Source organism: Gymnoscopelus microlampas (genome assembly GCF_963454915.1).
Source record: "Gymnoscopelus microlampas genome assembly, chromosome: 8".
Lineage (NCBI taxonomy): Eukaryota > Metazoa > Chordata > Actinopteri > Myctophiformes > Myctophidae > Gymnoscopelus > Gymnoscopelus microlampas.
The window spans coordinates 38,627,410-38,648,022 of record NC_139945.1 but is presented as its reverse complement, the minus strand read 5'-3'; the positions used below and the strand labels follow the sequence as shown (position 1 = coordinate 38,648,022).

Genomic DNA, 20,613 nt, shown 5'->3' with positions numbered 1-20,613 from the left:
AGCTATCGATCGTGGAATATTGTTTTAACATGGGATACATGGTCTAAAGTTGTGATATGGGTCATGACCTGTGTTGAATGCCATTCCACCTCTGCCCTATAGCTTTGTCTGAATATAGGGAAAATGCCCTCCAGAATAAGTACAGTGCCTAAGGATTCTGAAGGATACTAACAATATTAGGTTCTGGGTAATCATTTTGTGGCCACGTTGCTTTGAGTACAATACTGTCATAAAGCAATTAACCTACAGAATCAGATAATCAAACAAATCAGGGCTAGATTCTGAGAATGAAATTGATTATACTTCCATAAAGTGTATTGCAAAAACAAACTTATTTGTCAAAGTGCTATATCTTACTTGAAGGCAATTTACATGTATGTACAGTACACATTCATAAATGTATAATGTTTAAGGTTAAAGCGTAACATAAATAATGTTATTAATTATATTTTTGGTGTTATCCCATCTCCATCCATTTATAATGCTGATTTCAGGTTCATGTCTCAATTGCCACCATTGTTTTGTTATATGTTTACATCTTGTGTCTTTACACATTACACCTTCCTTCCCCAATGAATACCAGTGATCTGTTTCTCATGTGCCCTCTTCTGGCTGTACTGATTAGTCCCAGTCTGATGCCTGAAGTCATTACGTGAAAACAAAAAAACAAAACATGTAATATCATCATATGATATCGACATAATTATTTGAAATGGGGATCAATGGCCTAAAGAAATTAAATGTGGGAATCCCTGGCATTAAAGAGTAGGAACACCCCTGTGAGGTTAATGATTCATCTGTACAACACCATCTGTCTCTGAGGCTCCAGAAAGACTGCGTGTGACAGCTGTTTAGAGTGATGTGTAGTGAGGAAGTTGATCAACATGTTGACACTTCAGTATACTTTTACAATGTTGTGTTTGAAACTTATACTTGGTTTATCAATGCAATATTTCGGCAGCAATACATGTGGCAGTATTTCACACAGTATATCAGACACTTTGGGAATACATATGTTCTATACTGTACAAATCTATACTTTAACTGTACAGATAATAATCTTCATGCTTCAGTGAAGAGAGAAACTGAGAAATGTGGTGTGTGACCTTTCTTTTCTTTTTTTTCTTTTTTTTTGTGTGTGACCATTAACACAAACATGTACAAAACATGTAGAACTTAACCTAAAGACCTGAGGCAAATTCTACAAATGCCTTCTAAACTAAAACTACACTTTCAAGATTTTTCAAAAATGTGAAAAGAAATATCAGATGTACAAGCTCGCAGCGCGGCACAAAGTGACACACTGTGAGCTTGTATATCTGCTATTTTCTAATAGTTCATGCTAAAATCTGAAATGACGCAGATGCTTTCCCGGTTTAAATGGGTTAATGTATTGTTAAGTAACATAAGATCAGCATATCATAGCTGTAATTTTACCCAAATGATGCACTTACATAGCCATTGAACTACTTCCATAGTATGATCCAGTACATTTTTCCATCATTCAGTCATTTTAGTATTGAATGTACTTTGTCATTTATTAATTCATCAGAACTCTCTAATCAATCTAATTAGTATGTAATAATGAATTAGTCATGATGCACGTAGAGGAATATCCAATCCAGTGGCACTCTATCAGTAATGAGATGCATACTGTAGTGGAGCAGGCGTTACATATACAGGTAATTTGTCTCCTGACCTTGTCTCCCTCTGTTTGGAGATGGGCGCATAACACAATGACTTGTCTATTCTTATTTCATCTGCTATATCCTGTCTATGCTATGACTTTTACTGCTACATCACGTTCCCGTTACAGCTCCGACCTGTCCCCAGCAAACGAGTGCTCTCTGCAAAGCAGCTTTGAGCCAGGCTTCGTGGCTGAGGGTGACTATGTCATCGGGGGAATCTTCCCCCTTCACTACAACCAGGAGATGCCTGACCTCAACAGCACCTATAGACCACCGGCAGTCAAATGCAATGGGTGAGCTTCACAGTTGATTTGCAGTGAAATTAAATAGGGGATAATTTAACTTATTGTAAAACAAGTAAAACATGTCATTCCTGCATATTTTCATGTTTTTAAAGCAATTAACCATTAATACATTATTATTATTATTCACAGCAATAGGTTGGCATTGTCATTAAGAGGCACAACCTCTTTATATGTATGTCAAGCTAAAACACCTGGATAAGACTAACACCTCAGTCTCTTCTGAATTAATCTTTTTCTCCCACTTGTGTTCAATGTATGGTAGATTTGATCCTAGGGCTTTCCGCTGGGCTCAGACTATGAGGCTGGCAGTTGAGGAGATCAACCAGAGTGAAGAGATATTGCCCAATCACACTCTTGGTTATAAAATCTTTGATTCGTGTGCTTATCCTCTGACGGGTCAGAGGGCTGCTCTGGCTGTGCTGAATGGACTGCATGAGGTCAATTCACCCAAGTGTCCTGGTGCTCCCCCTCTCCTCGCTGTCATTGGAGAATCTGGTTCTGCTCAGTCCATTGTGGTGTCAAGAATCCTGCAGCCCTTCAGGATCCCAATGGTAGGGTTAATAATGTTGCTTTGTAATCGGTAATAAAATACAGCGATTGCCATTTGGATCTCAGACACCCCCCCATGTGAAACTTGAACCATGTTGTATGGCACTTTCTAAGTCACCCTGTATAAGAGCGTCTGCTAAATGCCTAGATGTATATTATGACTATATTCCCTGCACTAGCAACTGTTTCTTTTTACTTCTGTCCCAGATCAGCTATTTTTCATCCTGTGCATGTCTCAGTGACAGGAGAAAGTATCCCACATTCTTCAGAGTGATCCCTAATGATGACTATCAGGTGAGAGCGGATGGATATTAGGTTTGATGAGCAGTTGTCAAAGCAAACATCACATAACTAAACATACAAATCGTTGATGTCCGGCCTATATTTCAACATTTGATGTTTTTCTTTTGTACATGAATGCTGTACTAAGAGTATCAATCAATAGCAGAAAATAGAGCTTGTATAGATCATGCTATTTTTGTTTTTTCTGAAACATTGTTAAAGTGAAAGGGACAGTGGTTAAATCTGCCTGTGGGTTTTCTAAATATTGAACCAATGAAAAGTATTAACTAAATACTTTTGACTAAATAATAACCAAATTTGTACCTAGGCTACATTGGAAATTAGGACCTGCCCCTCGAATGTACTCAGAGTTTAAATAAAGGCTATGCCATTGGATCCATTGAAACACAGGTTCTTTTTTCTATTTCCTGAAAAATAATAATTTTGGACATACATTTTTTTTTTACTGATCTCAGGTCAAAGCCATTGCCCAGCTTCTGCTGCGCTTCAACTGGACCTGGGTGGGTTTACTGCGGGGGGACCATGAATATGGTCGCTTTGCCGTACTGGGCCTGCTTAGAGAATTAAAGGGCACCAGAGTGTGTGTAGCCTATCAAGAGATGATTCCCCTATTTTACAACCGCCGAAAGGCCCTGGAGATTATGCAGGTAAAGAGATGCTGAAAAAAACAACAATGTGGCACAACGAAAGATAGATGAAAGATGAAGATAGAAATTGGAATGTAATGACTGATTGATCAAGTTAAAAACATACCAAATGGATGACACAAAAAGCCAGAGGCTTGTTTCCATTCTGGTCCATTATAGATCACAGACAGAAACGAAAACCACTGTGTGTACTAAAATATAAACTTAACTTGGCTAGTTGTGAGCTTGTAGATTTTCAAAATATTTTCTACATTTTATGAATTTATATTTATTTAACTTTTTGCCTGTTACATCCTCCAAATTCAGTGGTTAAATCCTACTGAATTTTAATGCTGCTGTTTAATCTGCATCAGGCATGGAAATTCATCATGTTAGGGGCAAGACCACTTGGCCCCGGTATTGTCAATTGTTTGAGGGCACAAAAGCATATGCAAGGGTAACAAGGTCATCACATAAAACAAGGATTTTAAGTACACCATAATAATGAATTGAATTTAGGGATGAGGGTGGTTTTATTTTTCCCCCTGGTCAATGTCATTATCTTCCTTCTTCCCTTCTCCACGGTTATTATAGTAAGCATTTTTCAATAGTTTTTTTAATTATAATTTCGTTTTGACTTTTTGTTATCAATTTCAGTTTAGTTTTGATTTGTTTTCAAAAAGTTTTTATTTATTTATTATTTATTGAAATATGGGGTATTTGTCATTCAAAAAGATCTAGAAACTGCTGTTGTAGGTCTTATAGCTCTTGTAGTGATGGAAAGCTCTTGTAGATCTGCTATTTTCACAATTTTTCAAGATTGTTGAAAATGTTTGAAAATATGCTTATGCTGACAAAGACTAAAGCTAAGGATATGATTTCAGTTAGTTTTAGTTTGTTTTGTAAATGCTACAGTTTAAAAAAAAAAGCTACAGTTTATTTGTTATAATTTTCTTTAAAGCCTCGTTTTTTTATTCAAACAATTATATTCTAGTTTTAGTTCTTTTGATAGTTTGAGTTAACTATAATAACCTTGCCCTCCTCTCACACCCGGTCATTCTTCATAAAAGGTGATGCGTAGCTCCGGATCTACGGTGGTGGTTGTGTTTTCAGCTGAGGGAGAAATGACCCCTTTCCTGAAGGACTACATGGAGCAGAACATGCCAGTGCTTCAATGGGTGGCCAGTGAGGCCTGGGTCACAGCCTCCGTCTTCGCAGGGCGTGAGTACTACCCCTACCTGGGAGGAACCATCGGCTTTGGCATCCGACAAGGCCACATCCCAGGCCTTAGAGAATACCTGCAGACAGTAGATCCTCAAGCGTACCCCTCTAACACGCTGGTTCAGGAACTGTGGGAGGCTCTGTATGGTTGCTCGCCATCGCCCTCCTATGGCTCGCCGTTGGCGCCCTGTTCAGGGCAAGAAACTCTGGTGGAGCAGCATTCAGCCTATATGAATACCTCGAGTCCCAGGGTGGCCTACAATGTCTACAAAGCTGTTTATGCAATTGCACATTCCCTGCACAACCTCCTCTTGTGTACACCAGGCAGAGGGCCCTTCTATAACGGCTCATGTGCTCAGAACAACGACATACATCCCTGGCAGGTATGCATCCTATTTGATACTGTAACTTTTTATGTCCAAGGCTCACCAATGGGAAAGATTTTTTTACATTAAGTGAAACATATGAAATATATATATATTCATATTTTAACATTTTCACCTGCAGGCCCAAAATAGGGACGCCAGGTTGAAAGCAGTTTAATTATATTTCACCTCTGTATTGGGAAATGAGTGCGCACAAAGTACTGATATAGTAAATACAAATAAAAGATGAATAACCTTGTTTAGTGTAGTGTACTGCAATAATAAAGTGGTTGTCACAAAATCCCAAGGCACATCTGGTACACCACATTGGTACACCAATGACCAATGTGCCTTGGCACACCATTTCGTTGCTGTCAGGCAAAAACCTTGTATCTCCATATTCCACCTTTTATGTTTTTTTTTATTTGTAAATTAATGCTATTAATGCTACTTAAAGTCCTACTGTGTAACGTCCTACTCAAAGTCCTACTGCGTGGATCAATGCAACAACACGTTGTCAGAAACTGTATTTATTAATGCTAGTAGCCTACATAGATAAATACATTTCCAGTACATTTCTGGTGTCTACCTCATTTTGGCGGAGTGTCTGGAGCAGACACTTGCGAATAAAAATGGTGTTAAAAAGTCGACCATCCCATCCATGACCCAAAATTGCTTTATAAAACAAAATGCCATATGCCAGATTAAATGGTGTTTAGAGAAGTTGGCAAAAACACATAATATACCACACAAAATACAAAATATACCAGTGAAAGATTATATCAAAAATAACTTTAGTTTAATTGAAAAAAAAAAAAAAAAACATTATTGCTTTTTCCCCAGCTCCAGTACTATCTCCAGGAGGTGGCATTCAGCATGGCTGGGGATGAGGTGAACTTTGACCTGAAAGGCGACTCCATACCCTACTATGACGTCATCAACTGGCAGAGGGGCACAGGGGGTAACATTGAGTTTGTCAACGTGGGGTTATTTGACGGCACCAAGGATGCAGGGACGGAGCTGGTTATCCACGAGGAAAAGATCACATGGGCGGGGCATCAGAGCAAGGCAAGCCGCTCACACTGTGTATTTACCTACATCAGATGTCAACTGTTGAAGTTCTGTAGGTTGAGATGGAGGTAAGTCAGGTCAACAGGTTAATCTAGATTAGATATGATGACTTTGACACCATCAGGAGGTTGCCATCTGACCTGAATATCACATATATTACTGTTTTATTCAGTATGGGTACAGAACTACTGTATAGTATGTATTTAACATAAACTGCAACATTAATTTAAACATACGCAAAACAGGCTAATGATGATTTATGGCACATTCATGGCAGAACAATAAGAATTTGAGAAGCAGGAATTTATCCAAAATATATTGAACGTTTATATACATTTTTCAAAACAAAAGTCACACTCAGACTATGCAAGTTGAAACAATGTGCTTCCTTTTTAGGATTTCTTAGGTTTTAGATGATCTGCAGCACCCAATGAAATCATGAAGCTTGCAATTTGAAAGTGCAACAGCCATGTATCCCATCTGTATCCCATAAATATTGGGGCAAAAAAAAAGTAAACTAAAAGGCTTTTCCCCAATAGAAAGAGGCAACATTTGAGCCACATATGTGACATATCGTTGTCCCCCCGATCAGGTACCTGTGTCTGTGTGCAGCACCAGCTGTCACCCAGGATCCAGGAAGGCTGTTCGTCGTGGTCAGCCTGTGTGCTGCTTTGACTGTGTACCATGTGACAGCGGTAAAATTAGTAATCAGACAGGTGAGTTGTACTTGTATTTGTCTTGATAATATGGCAATAACTGAAATTTGGCCTGTCTGGCATTGACTTAATATTTGAAAGAACCAGGTATGGACGATAAAACCTTTTACTATGCCTCACTCTGTCTTTTCTTTATAGATTCTATAGACTGCACAGTTTGTCCTGAGGAATTCTGGTCAAACACAGAGAGAACAACATGCATCCTCAAGAGAGTGGAGTACTTGGGCTATGATACATTAGGGATAGCCCTGACAGTGATCGCTGTGGTGGGTGCCTGCCTCACCATAGCTGTCCTGACAATCTTCCTCTATCACAGGAACACAGCCATTGTCCGTGTGAACAACTCTGAGCTCAGTTTCTTCATCCTGCTTTCCCTGACCTTGTGCTTCCTGTGTGCACTGGTGTTCATTGGGAAACCAACCTCCTGGTCCTGCATGCTGCGTCACACAGCATTCAGCATTACATTCTCCCTTTGCATCTCCTGCATTCTAGGCAAGACTCTAGTAGTCTTGGCTGTGTTCACTGCCACCAGGCCTGGAAATAACATCATGAAATGGTTGGGGCCCAGACAGCAGAGAGCCATTATATTCACATGCACCCTGGTTCAGGTGGTCATCTGTGCTGCCTGGCTCATTGACGCCCCACCCATCCCTTACAGAAATATGCAGCATGAAGTTTCTAAAATCATACTAGAATGCAGTGTGGGGTCCAGCCTAGCCTTTTGGTGTGTTCTAGGTTACATTGGCCTGTTAGCCCTTCTGTGCTTTGTTTTGGCCTTTCTGGCTCGGAAACTGCCTGGCAACTTCAATGAGGCCAAGTTCATAACGTTTAGCATGTTGATCTTCTGTGCTGTGTGGGTAGCATTCATACCTGCGTATATCAGTTCTCCCGGGAATTATGCAGATGCAGTGGAGACATTCGCTATTCTGGCTTCCAGCTTTGGCCTGCTGGTCTGCCTGTTTGCTCCAAAGTGTTACATTATTCTATTGAAACCAGAACAGAATACTAAGCAACATCTCATGGGGAAAAAATAATAATACTGAGTGAAACCACATATTTTAAAAAGGTTAAATATTACAGTCAAAGTTGAAAAGTTGTTTCTTAATTAATATCTTCTGGTTTATATAACATATATTATGGTACTATTACATATTATAAACTATTTCAGTTTACAAAGAAGCAGAGAGTAACCGTTATTGCATGGAGAGTTTTACTTTACTGTATAGTAGTTTAGATATTTTCTTATTGAATATATTTTATATTATTTAATCAAATATAAAACTGTTATTGTGTACATGTATCATATCATCAATTTTATATTCACTTTACAATAAAGACAGAAACATGTTGTTAATCCCTGTTTTAAAAGTTCATATTAGTTTATTAGTCCATGTCTAATAAAAGTCATTCAAATAACTGAAAAGTACATTGTAATAACCGGTTGATTGAAGGTTCACAGGAAGTAACATCACCACTTCTTGATGGAGTAAATTTGCACTGTTCGCATTATCGCATATAAGTAACACGAGGAGCCAAATTAAATATAAAACTAGAAAAGTGCTCCTCGGAGCACAGGTGTCCGGCAGGTCAGGTAGGTAGTGTGGACCAGCAATATTCGGAATTCGCCAATCAGGCTGGAATGTGAATAACACATGACAAAAAGAGATAATGTGTACCGATTTGCGTGATGTTTGGACGACAATAGTAGGAGTAATATTTAAAAAGAATAGTTAGCAAAAATCTGCCTCCTGGTGGCGTTTTAATGGGGCAATGTTCAAAGGGTGGCATTTGTTCCTCAACGTGGTGCAAATGTGCGTGCAAAGTTTAACCGCAATCGGACACTGTGTTCAAGTTTGAAGCAATTTGTTCAAAACGGGCTACTCCTGCAAACTTTAGATGTCAGTCTTAGCCAATCAGGATGGAATATGAAAAATATAACAGATCCGTCTTGATCACATGAAATTTGGATACAATCTGAAGAAGTAATATCTTTATTTTTTTTATATACAAGTCGGCCTCCTGGTGGCGCTATAAAAGGCAGATGTGAAAAATGCAGGGCAAAGGTTTTTCCTTGGCCTCTAGGGAGTGCATGTACAAAGTTTTACACAGATCGGTGCAGTTATACTGTAGGTAAAAACAAAATCGGCCTGTTATAGCGCCACCATGAGGCTGATTTGAAAAAACAGATTTCCACTGACATTTTTGGCCTCAAAGGGCAAAATTGCAAGTGAAAATCAATTTAAACTAGAAAGTACTGTTCCTGAAGAAACAGTGTGGGATCGCTAAGAATGTTGCAGGTATTGAGTATTGATAGTGTTAGTAGTGTTATAGGTTTGAAAAGTTTGAAAGGTTTGAAGGGTTTGAAGGGTTTGAAGGGTTTGAAAAGTTTGAAAGGTTTGAAAGGTTCTAAAGGTTTGAAAGGTTCTAAAGGTTCAAAAGGTTCTAAGGGTTCTAAGGGTTCTAAAGGTTCTAAAGGTTCTAAAAGTTCTAAAGGTTTGAAAGGTTCTAAAGGTTTGAAAGGTTCTAAAGGTTTGAAAGGTGTGAAAGGTGTTAAAGTATTAGTGTTAAAAGTTTTTAAAGTGTTGGCAGTGTTGAATAGTGTAAAATGTATTTTTTTTAGGGTAAAACAGTGATAGCTAGGGTCTAATAGGCGGTTGCTAGGGTGTAATAGGCGGTTGCTAGGGTCTAATAGGTGGTTGCTAGGGTAAAACAGGTGGTTGCTAGGGCCTATTAGGCGGTTGCTAGGGTCTAATAGGGGGTTGCTAGGGTCTAATATGCGGTTGCTAGGGTGAAACTGGTGGTTGCTAGGGTAAAATGGTGGTTGCTAGGGTGTAATAGGTGGTTGCTAGGGTATAATAGGTGGTTGCTAGGCTCTAATATGGTGTTGTTAGGGTATAATAAGCAGTTGCTAGGCTCCACTGTGGCTAAATGGCATTTCTCCATTGAAATGAATGGGATTGTTTTAGCAGTAAAAAGTGAAATATCTCTAAAAGTACAAATTATTTCAAAAATTCAAATGGTAGCCAATATGTCCTAAGTAGGCTGAACGTTATAGAGTTGGAACCGAGTTTCTAGCTAAAAGTATGAATTTCCCCATTGAAATGAATGGGATTTTTTTAGCAGTAAAAAGTGAAATATCTCTAAAAGTACAAATTATTTCAAAAAGTTGAATGTAAGCCGACATGTCCTGAGTAGGCCGAACGTTGAAGAGTTGGAACGGAGTTTGTAGCTAAAAGTATGAAGGACTAGTTAGGTGCCAAAAAACGGGCGGAATAAATATATAATAATAATAACTAGAAAGTACTGTTCCTGAAGAAACAGTGTGGGATCGCTAAGAATGTTGCAGGTATTGAGTATTGATAGTGTTAGTAGTGTTATAGGTTTGAAAAGTTTGAAGGGTTTGAAGGGTTTGAAGGGTTTGAAAAGTTTGAAAAGTTTGAAAGGTTTGAAAGGTTTGAAAGGTTCTAAAGGTTTGAAAGGTTTGAAAGGTTTGAAAGGTTTGAAAGGTTCTAAAGGTTTGAAAGGTTTGAAAGGTTTGAAAGGTTTGAAAGGTTTCAAAGGTTTCAAAGGTTCTAAAGGTTCTAAAGGTTTGAATGGTTTGAAAGGTTCTAAAGGTTTGAAAGGTTCTAAAGGTTCTAAAGGTTCTAAAGGTTCTAAAAGTTCTAAAGGTTCTAATGGTTTGAAAGGTTCTAAAGGTTTGAAAGGTTCTAAAGGTTCTAAAGGTTCTAAAGGTTCTAAAGGTTTGAAAGGTTTGAAAGGTTTGAAAGGTTCTAAAGGTTCTAAAGGTTCTAAAAGTTCTAAAGGTTTGAAAGGTTCTAAAGGTTTGAAACGTTTTAAAGGTTTGAAAGGTTTGAAAGGTTTGAAAGGTTTGAAAGGTTTGAAAGGTTTGAAAGGTTTGAAAGGTTTGAAAAGTTCTAAAGGTTTGAAAGGTTTGAAAGGTTCTAAAAGTTCTAAAGGTTTGAAAGGTTTGAATTTGGAAAGAAAAAAAAAATCTGAAAAAAAAAAGTTAGGAAAAAAAAATCTGAAAAAGAAAAAAAAATCTGAAAAAAAAAAGTTTTGGAAAAAAAAAATGTTGTAAAAAAAAATCTTTGGAAAAAAAAAATTCTTGAAAAAAAAAAAAATCTGAAAAAAATTTTTTTTAAAAAAAAAAAAAAAATCTGAAAAAAAAAAATTTTTGGAAAAAAAAAAAAATTGAAAAAAAAAAATTTGAAAAAAAAAAAAATTATGAAAAAATTTTTTTTTTGAAAAAAAAAAAATTCTGAAAAAAAAAAGTTTTGGAAAAAACTTTTTTTCCCATTTGAATTATTTCAAAAATTCAAATGGTAGCCAATATGTCCTAAGTAGGCTGAACGTTATAGAGTTGGAACGGAGTTTCTAGCTAAAAGTATGAATTTCCCCATTGAAATGAATGGGTTTTTTTTAGAAGTAAAAAGTGCAATATCTCTAAAAGTACAAATTATTTCAAAAAGTTGAATGTAAGCCGACATGTCCTGAGTAGGCCGAACGTTGAAGAGTTGGAACGGAGTTTGTAGCTAAAAGTATGAAGGACTAGTTAGGGGCCAAAAAAGGGGGGAATAATAATAATAAATATGCAAGATAACATTAGTGTGATCGCTTTAGCGATCCCACAACTAGAAAGTACTGTTCCTGAAGAAACAGTGTGGGATCGCTAAGAATGTTGCAGGTATTGAGTATTGATAGTGTTAGTAGTGTTATAAAAGTGTTTGAAAAGTTTGAAAGGTTTGAAGGGTTTGAAGGGTTTGAAGGGTTTGAAAAGTTTGAAAGGTTTGAAGGGTTTGAAAGGTTTGAAGGGTTTGAAGGGTTTGAAAAGTTTGAAAGGTTTGAAAGGTTCTAAAGGTTTGAAAGGTTCTAAAGGTTCTAAAGGTTCTAAAGGTTTGAAAGGTTCTAAAGGTTCTAAAGGTTTGAAAGGTTTGAAAGGTTCTAAAGGTTCTAAAGGTTCTAAAGGTTCTAAAGGTTTGAAAGGTTCTAAAGGTTCTAAGAGTTCTAAAGGTTTGAAAGGTTTGAAAGGTTTGAAAGGTTCTAAAGGTTTGAAAGGTTTGAAAAGTTCTAAAGGTTCTAAAGGTTTGAAAGGTTTGAAAGGTTTGAAAGGTTCTAAAGGTTCTAAAAGTTCTAAAGGTTTGAATTTGGAAAGAAAAAAAAATCTGAAAAAAAAAAAGTTAGGAAAAAAAACATTTTGGAAAAAAAAAAAATTTGGAAAAAAAATATTTTTGAAAAAAAAAAATTTTGGAAAAAAAATAATTTGGAAAAAAAAAAAATTTTGGAAAAAAAAAATTTTTGGAAAAAAAAAAATTGGAAAAAAAAAAATTGGAAAAAAAAAAATTTTGGGAAAAAAAAAAAGTTCGGAAAAAAACGAACGTTATAGAGTTGGAACGGAGTTTCTAGCTAAAAGTATGAATTTCCCCATTGAAATGAATGGGCTTTTTTTAGAAGTAAAAAGTTCAATATCTCTAAAAGTACAAATTATTTCAAAAAGTTGAATGTAAGCCGACATGTCCTGAGTAGGCCGAACGTTGAAGAGTTGGAACGGAGTTTGTAGCTAAAAGTATGAAGGACTAGTTAGGGGCCAAAAAAGGGGGGAATAATAATAACTAGAAAGTACTGTTCCTGAAGAAACAGTGTGGGATCGCTAAGAATGTTGCAGGTATTGAGTATTGATAGTGTTAGTAGTGTTATAGGTTTGAAAAGTTTGAAAGATTTGAAAGGTTTGAAGGGTTTGAAGGGTTTGAAAAGTTTGAAAGGTTTGAAATGTTTGAAAGGTTTGAAAATTTGAAAGGTTCAAAAGGTTTGAAAGATTTGAAAGGTTTGAAAGGTTTGAAAGGTTTGAAAAGTTTGAAAGGTTTGAAAGGTTTGAAAGGTTTGAAATGTTCTAAAGGTTTGAAAGGTTCTAAAGGTTTGAATGGTTTGAAAGGTTCTAAAGGTTTGAAAGGTTCTAAAGGTTCTAAAAGTTCTAAAGGTTTGAAAGGTTCTAAAGGTTTGAAAGGTTTGAAAGGTGTGAAAGGTGTGAAAGGTTTGAAAGGTGTTAAAGTATTAGTGTTAAAAGTTTTTATAGTGTTGGCAGTGTTGAATAGTGTAAAATGTATTTCTTTAGGGTAAAACAGTGATAGCTAGGTTCTAATAGGCGGTTGCTAGGGTCTAATAGGCGGTTGCTAGGGTCTAATAGGTGGTTGCTAGGGTAAAACAGGTGGTTGCTAGGGTAAAACAGGTGGTTGCTAGGGCCTAATAAGCGGTTGCTAGGGTCTAATAGGTGGTTGCTAGGGTCTAATTGGTGGTTGCTAGGGTAAAACAGGTGGTTGCTAGGGTAAAACGGGTGGTTGCTAGGGTAAACAGGTGGTTGCTAGGGTGTAATACGTGGTTGCTAGGGTCTAATAGGGGGTTGCTAAGGTTTAATATGCAGTTTATATGGTCTAATATGCGGTTGCTAGGGTACAAAAGGTGGTTGCTAGGGTAAAACGGTGGTTGCTAGGGTGTAATAAGTGGTTGCTAGGGTATAATAGGTGGTTGCTAGGCTCTAATATGGTGTTGTTAGGGTATAATAAGCAGTTGCTAGGCTCCACTGTGGCTAAATAGCATTTCTCCATTGAAATGAATGGGATTGTTTTAGCAGTAAAAAGTGAAATATCTCTAAAAGTACAAATTATTTCAAAAATTCAAATGGTAGCCAATATGTCCTAAGTAGGCTGAACGTTATAGAGTTGGAACGGAGTTTCTAGCTAAAAGTATGAATTTCCCCATTGAAATGAATGGGCTTTTTTTAGAAGTAAAAAGTGCAATATCTCTAAAAGTACAAATGATTTCAAAAATTTGAATGTAAGCCGACATGTCCTGAGTAGGCCGAACGTTGAAGAGTTGGAACGGAGTTTGCAGCTAAAAGTATGAAGGACTAGTTAGGGGCCAAAAAAGGGGGGAATAATAATAATAAATATGCAAGATAACATTAGTGTGATCGCTTTAGCGATCCCACAAATATGCAAGATAACATTAGTGTGATCGCTTTAGCGATCCCACAAATAGTGACAATAACATTAGTGTGATCGCTTTAGCGATCCCACAAATATTATTTAACCAAAGGGAACGCTAGTGTCCCAATCTGGTCCTAATGGGTGAACATTTGTCAAAAATAGGCAAACATTTGGTGTCAAGGTATTGGATTATACTGGTTGAATGAAGACGTGGTAACCAATAGGAAGGCTACCTCAACCAGATGTGACGTCACTAAAAAGAGCCGGCATCCGAGCTAGTCAAGCTTGTTAGACCCTGATCGCATGTGTTGTTGTTTCATTCATTCTGCTACCATCCTGTTCAGTTGTTATAATAAACCGGTGCTCCTGTGGAGTACTGAAACTGTACATCAGTCTCACCGTTTTGACATTTGGCATACTGTAAATTGACGAACTACAAGATCACAATGCATTGCAACACAACATGTTGTGAGCTTGTAGATCAGAGATTTTAAGCAGATTTGGTGTAGAGGGACAAAAAGAAGGAGGCCAAGTACAGACTGGGGGACACCGATCAATGAAGAATATAAGGTGTAGAGATTTAGGTGGAACAGAGTGTCTGTTTTGCTTAGGGTTTCGGGTTGCTACGACCACTTCCTGGTAAAACCAGAAGTGAACAGATCCACTTCCGGGTTGCACCATTGAAATCCACACCCCTCAGAGAGTGTGTGGGTGAAGTTTCAAGGCAATCAGACAAACTGGAAGTATGGAGTGAAAACCCGGAAGTGGTCATTTTTGGTGAAAGTGGAAGTTTGTGGGACTTCCCACCAAGTTTGAGACCTGTAGCATGCTGGGAGCTGGAGTTATGGCTGTTTAAAGAACAGCCAATAGGAAAATAGAGGGGGTGGGGCATCAGCATTACAGGCCGTCCCTATTGGTGGTCTAAGTCCACAAATCAAATTTGGAATCGGTAGCATGCCGCAAACTAGAGTTATGGCTGTTTAAAGCCCAGCCAATAGAAAGAAAGAGGGGGCGAGGCTTCAACAATTACAGCTTGTCCCTATTGGTGGTCTACGTCCACAGACCAAGTTTGGAAATGGTAGCATGCTGCCATAGGGACTTGAATCACCATGAGGCTGATTCAAGCATATTCCTTACTTTAATACCTTAAAGTTATACAACATACCTTAAATATACAACATATTTAATCGAATAACAAAAGGGGTGAACATATGTATTAACATTATATCAGTATCTATAAACTATATGATGGTCAAATATGACTGACTTATAAGACAACTGACTTAAAAGATAATTACACATTTTCTGCTGTGTTCACAACATTTCCCATTCAGTCATGCTTAATACACAATAACATATTAAGTTTAGAGACAATCTGTATTTATTAACAAGAGATGTGTCAGGTCCCTTTGGAAAAGAGCTCTATTGACCTTTACATGAAATATTTGATTGATTATGTATAGTCTGTTGTGGGATTTTTACTCATCATATGTTTTTTGGTGTTCTTTTCTGGTCTGAATAAGATTATGAAACATTTTGGAGCAAATATACATAGTATTAATGCAAAACTTGAGGCCAGAATCGCAAATATTTCTACGGCTACTGTGAACTTCCCAGGAGAGCTGACATAAGCTGGGATAAAGGCAATCCACACAGCACAGAATATCAGCATGCTGAAGGTGATATATTTAGCTTCATTAAAGTTATCAGGCAGTTTCCGAGCTAGAACAGCCAACACAAAGCAAAAGACAGACATCAGTCCGATGTACCCCAAAACAGCCCAGAACCCTATAGCTGAGCCCAGGTCACATTCTAGAATGATTCTCTCCTTGTATGTGCTCAGGTTTTTAATGGGGAAAGGTGGCTTCAAAACCAACCAAATGGTACATATCAAAGCTTGAACAAATGTAAACGACACCACAGTCATTCTCTGCTGTACAGGTCCAAACCATCTCATGACATTACTGCCTGGAAGTGTTGCCTTGAAGGCCATTAACACCATTATAGTTTTCCCCAGAACACAAGAGATGCAAAGAACAAAGGTGATCCCAAATGCTGTGTGTCGCAGCATACAGGACCAGTCAGAGGGACGGCCAATGAAGGTCAGAGAACACAGGAAACACAGAGTCAAGGAGAACAGCAGCAGGAAGCTAAGCTCAGAGTTGTTGGCCCTGACGATGGCAGTTGCCCTGTGACGGAAGAACACGGCTGCCATGGCCATAGCCAAGCAGGCACCACTAATCGAAAACGTGGTCAAAACAATTCCCAAGGCCTCGTGGAAGGAGAGAAATTCAACAGACTTGGGGAGACACAGGTCTCTCTGGGCATTTGGCCAGAACTCCTCAGGGCAGGAGAAACAGTCAGGGGAATCTATTTATATGAGAGAAAATGCACAGGAAAATCTTCTGTTAATTTAACTCTTCAGAGTGAGAAAATGGACCAATTCAGGGTCAACTGAGGATTTTACTGTTTTACTGGATTATTCAGTTTTTTTCTCATATTACATTAAATTTGCGAGTAAGCAAGTGCAATATACTTGTAATATTGCTGATCTCTCCCTCAGCACATGGTATACAGTCATAGCAACAGACTGGTTTTCCTTTTTGTAGGACTTTACGCGTTCCTGGAGGACAGCTCTCACTGCACACCGACACGGGCACCTAGCACATGCAGACAGGCAGTCACACAGATAAAACTGACTGAATTTCAGACTTGTTGAATTATTGAAACGTTTCCCCTACCTGTGTACCACCCGGTGCCCAGATTATGTTCCTGCTCATGAAGAACTCCTCGCCAAGTGGCAGAGATGCATCATAATGCCCCACTGTCACAAATGTCATGTCACCGTTCTCACCTCTCTGCCAGTTCACTAGCTCATAAGTGGCCACAGGATCCCCATTGGCATCAAACGAGACCCGATAACTGTTACGAGAGAAATTAACTGTCTTCAGCTGTTCCAGAACCTGCATGTATATGAAAATTAAAAGAGTGGGTTGAGGTATTAACAAAAACATCATAAGCCTTAAGACTTTAATGTACTCTATACAGTTTAATTGACCTGCTTGGGCTTTATACTGGTGAATCTGTCACAATGAATTGTGGAGTTTCTCTCCCGACACACCACATTGTGGAGGGCATGTGCTATGGCATAAACAGCCTTATACACCATGTTGGTGACTCTGAGCTGAGCTGTGTCTGTGTATGGGCTCTGGAGCTGGTGCATATCCTCAGTTCCATCACACGCTCTCTTCTCTGTCCCATCACCTGAAAACAGAGTTGCATGTGTACATCACAATGCTAAAAGATTGTCACAGAAATCATACATTTTCCAGGGGTTTGCAAATGCACACCACAGCCCATTTTCATTTATCTCATATACTGTAGTGTATTCAAATAAATGTGTTGTTTTTTTACACACAAACAGAAACAGTCTGTTTGTGTGTAAAAAAACAACACATTTATTTGTTGTTGTAACTTGTGTTATTAATTAATGTCTGGTCATTTTTCGGCAGTTTATTTATTTATCATGCACATTAATTTGCTGCACACATCCCTCTTCAGCTAATGTAATCTATGTGTGCTGTGCTGTCTAGTTGAGTAAAGTATGAAACAAATAACAAAGCATTTCAGTGTTCATTGGTAGCATTCATGGGTAGAATAATGCTTTGGATCAAACATACAGTGTAGTCATAAATAGCTCAGTTTGTTATGTATAAACATTTTATGTTTTTTTAATTAATGTTGCATCAGGCCAGCTAGGCCACAGTATTTGGACTTGCACTTGGTTGTCATAATCGTACGTTTTTGACACAATCATCTCACTTTTTTCTAGCTGGCAGTTGAATGCACCCTCCCAAAACTCAGTAAGCGTTGTGGAACCAAAAACTTTAGCGGGAGAGAGATCCAAGAGGAAATCTCTCAACCCTGGGATCACAGATCGCTGAATGCCAAATCCAATGGCTCCAGCACATGAGCTGAACCTAAGCATTTCTGGGTCAGTTATCCATGACTCACTGCCTATCCACTGGCGAGGTGGAGAAGGATGGCGAGCCAACTCCTCCAGCAGGATCCTCATGTCACCAGAAGCTGTAAATGCCACCACAACCATGGCTGTTGACCTGCGGAGTGATGGGTTAGTAGCCAATATGTTATGATGGAATATTTGGACATTGAATGTTAGTTTAAAGTTTAATGACAAATGTGTTAATGTCTTAGTTTGAGGAGGATATAATATAGGACCAATGATTTTATGAACCTGCGGATAACATCAGCCACTCGTCGAATTTGGCTGCGTGGCTGACTTCGATAGAAAGTATTCTACGCAGATGCCTTCTTTGCGCGCCGCATCTAGAAAGGACTCCATGCCATTATTACCGTAGTCCGAGTCGGAGCGGACAGCACCTATCCAAGTCCAGCCAAAGTGTTTCACAAGCTTGGCCAGAGCATCTGCTTGGAACTGGTCACTCGGAATGGTTCTGAAGAAGGTCGGATACTGCTGCTTATCACTCAGGCATGCACACGTGGCGAAGTGGCTCACCTTCAAATTAGACAGTTAAAAGTTAAGATAGTTTAAGACAATAATGACCTCAGCATTTACATTTGTCTGTGATTATAGAGCAGTGGTTACTGACCATGATACTGATCATGGTACTGACATGATACCGACCATGATGCTGACATGATACTGTACTGACATGTCCCCCTTAAGGGGGTTCCAGGGGGTCCCCAGCAAAAGTTTTTGATATAGCATCAAAACCACTTTAATCCTATATCGGCTATTTGAAAACAGCCGATCTACAAGCTCACAACACATCGTGAGCTTGTTTTTTTGAAGAAAAAATCTTGACATTTGAACAAATCTTCTATGGGGATCTTTGGCACAAAATCAAAAATTAAACAAAAATGTTCAGATGGGAGACCCTGGCCAATTCCATGGGCTAATCATTTGGGCCCTTTTGGGGGTCCTTGAAATGAAAACGTTTGAGAACCACTGTTATAGAGCAATTTACTTGTGGAATGTGAAAAGGCCCAAAGATACGCGACATGCTGATGGATGGCGTGGATCCAGACTCGCCAACAACAGCCGTTATCATACCGGATTGCGAACACCTTTCGCCGGTTTGAAACACAGGATGCAGGCCATTGGTCAGCTGCAGTGCCGTCTGCACAGCCACAGGGACAGAGGCGCAGGAGTCGTGTATTTGGTAACCGAGCACGATGCCTGGCAGAAGCTCAGAGCTGTTGTTGATCTCCTCTATGGCGAAGACCATTGCGCGCGAGAAGCGCAGCTCGCGCGTGTCCATGCTTGTATGTGCGTGCACGTACATGCACGCGCACACACACACACACACACACACACACACACACACACACACACACACACACACACACACACACACACACACACACACACACACACACACACACACACACACACACACACACACACACACACGTTATCTTTGCAGACAAGATTAACAGCTAGTGTGCAGGTGTATCAACAGCCATTTACAACATCAAATTTCCATTGTTATAGATTATTATTGGATAGTCTTATCAGAACAAAGAACTTTAAACGTATTCTTTGCAATCAATCAGCATGCAAATAGGCTACATCAGGGGTAGGCAACCTTAGGCACGGGTGCCAACATTGGCACAGGGGAGGGTGATCACTGGCACAATGGCATAAGTGTGAGAGAGAGGATTTTAGTTAAGATTCTAAAACTCTGAACTCTGACTGGAGAGGGAGTCTGAGAGATAGGTGGGGTTATTGCCCCCAAAAGTCTAATGGTCATTACAGTGTACATCCTGATCAGTGAAAGAAAATGTTTCTAAAGAAGAAGAAAGGTTATGTATAATATACATAACCTTTCTTCTTCTTTAGAAACATTTTCATTTAGAAAATATTTCCAACAGAGTTTGATTGTTCATATTATGAACAATCAAATGTTTTGTTTGTATGTGGTGTTATAATTAAATGTAATGTTGACATGGCACACTGACTAAAATTAATAAAACATGGCACTTCATGTCAAAAAGGTTGCCAACCCCTGGGCTACATAATAATAACGACAACAAAAAAACATCTCTATCCTGTCTACAACTTACGCTTATGCCTCACAACACCACTTTACTAACCTTCCAGTGCACCTTAGAGGCTCAGGCAATATGGAATAGTTATGCACCAATGTGTGCATGTAGTAGTGGATGGAGAAAATTCCCCCTATAATGTAGTCACCATCTAGGGAAAATGCAGGTAGACGTGGGGTGCCCTGGAGCTTACATTGGACATATTTAGTAGCATCGGAAGCCTCTGTGATGGATGAAGCCCCTTCCCCTGCCACAGTATCAGTTCCAACCTCCGCAAGCATGGTCCCTAGTGTCGTCAGGACATCCCCAGACTGATACAAAGCAACAGAAAATTGAATTAAAACCATAACCAGAGCCGAACCTGGTCCAAGAAAAAGAGTTAGGAAAAACCCCATCACTGAAATATGTGTTCATGTGTGTGTATGAGACTGTGTGTATGGGTGTGGGTGTGTGGGTGTGGGTAGATAAGAAGGTCAGAGTGTCTTCCCTATGCTTTATATCGTTTTTTTTGTCAGTTAGCACCCTCCTTTTACTGCATGCTCGCTGTACATTGGCCTGTAGCCTACACTGCATGCTGTCAGTAGAGGAGGCCCTTAACTGGTTGTTAGGGCTGTGTCCTAGTTACTGCTGTACAATAAGAAAACATAATAATGTAGAAATAATGTACTACTGACAGCCAGAGAGTAGAATCAGCAGAGA

General features: G+C 38.8%; 1 protein-coding gene and 1 pseudogene across 2 annotated transcripts; one reads left to right on the top strand and one right to left on the bottom strand.

Moving 5' to 3' along the window:
• Positions 1 to 1,781: 1,781 nt before the first annotated feature.
• On the top strand, positions 1,782 to 7,878 carry LOC311050573 (extracellular calcium-sensing receptor-like; the record flags this gene model as incomplete). Its single annotated transcript, XM_084064658.1, has 8 exons — positions 1,782 to 1,981; positions 2,256 to 2,544; positions 2,750 to 2,836; positions 3,301 to 3,492; positions 4,542 to 5,075; positions 5,901 to 6,125; positions 6,721 to 6,844; positions 6,983 to 7,878. The coding sequence occupies 8 exons, from the start codon at positions 1,782 to 1,784 to the stop codon at positions 7,876 to 7,878; spliced, it is 2,547 nt and encodes an 848-aa protein (XP_083920784.1).
• A 7,399-nt stretch (positions 7,879 to 15,277) lies between these two features.
• LOC311050571 (extracellular calcium-sensing receptor-like) lies at positions 15,278 to 19,127 on the bottom strand (annotated as a pseudogene). The gene is made up of 7 exons: positions 18,834 to 19,127; positions 18,080 to 18,361; positions 17,647 to 17,942; positions 16,883 to 17,088; positions 16,566 to 16,787; positions 16,361 to 16,484; positions 15,278 to 16,194 (listed from the first exon to the last, which is right to left on the bottom strand). The product of its transcript is annotated as an extracellular calcium-sensing receptor-like (transcript).
• Between the last annotated feature and the right edge of the window lie 1,486 nt (positions 19,128 to 20,613).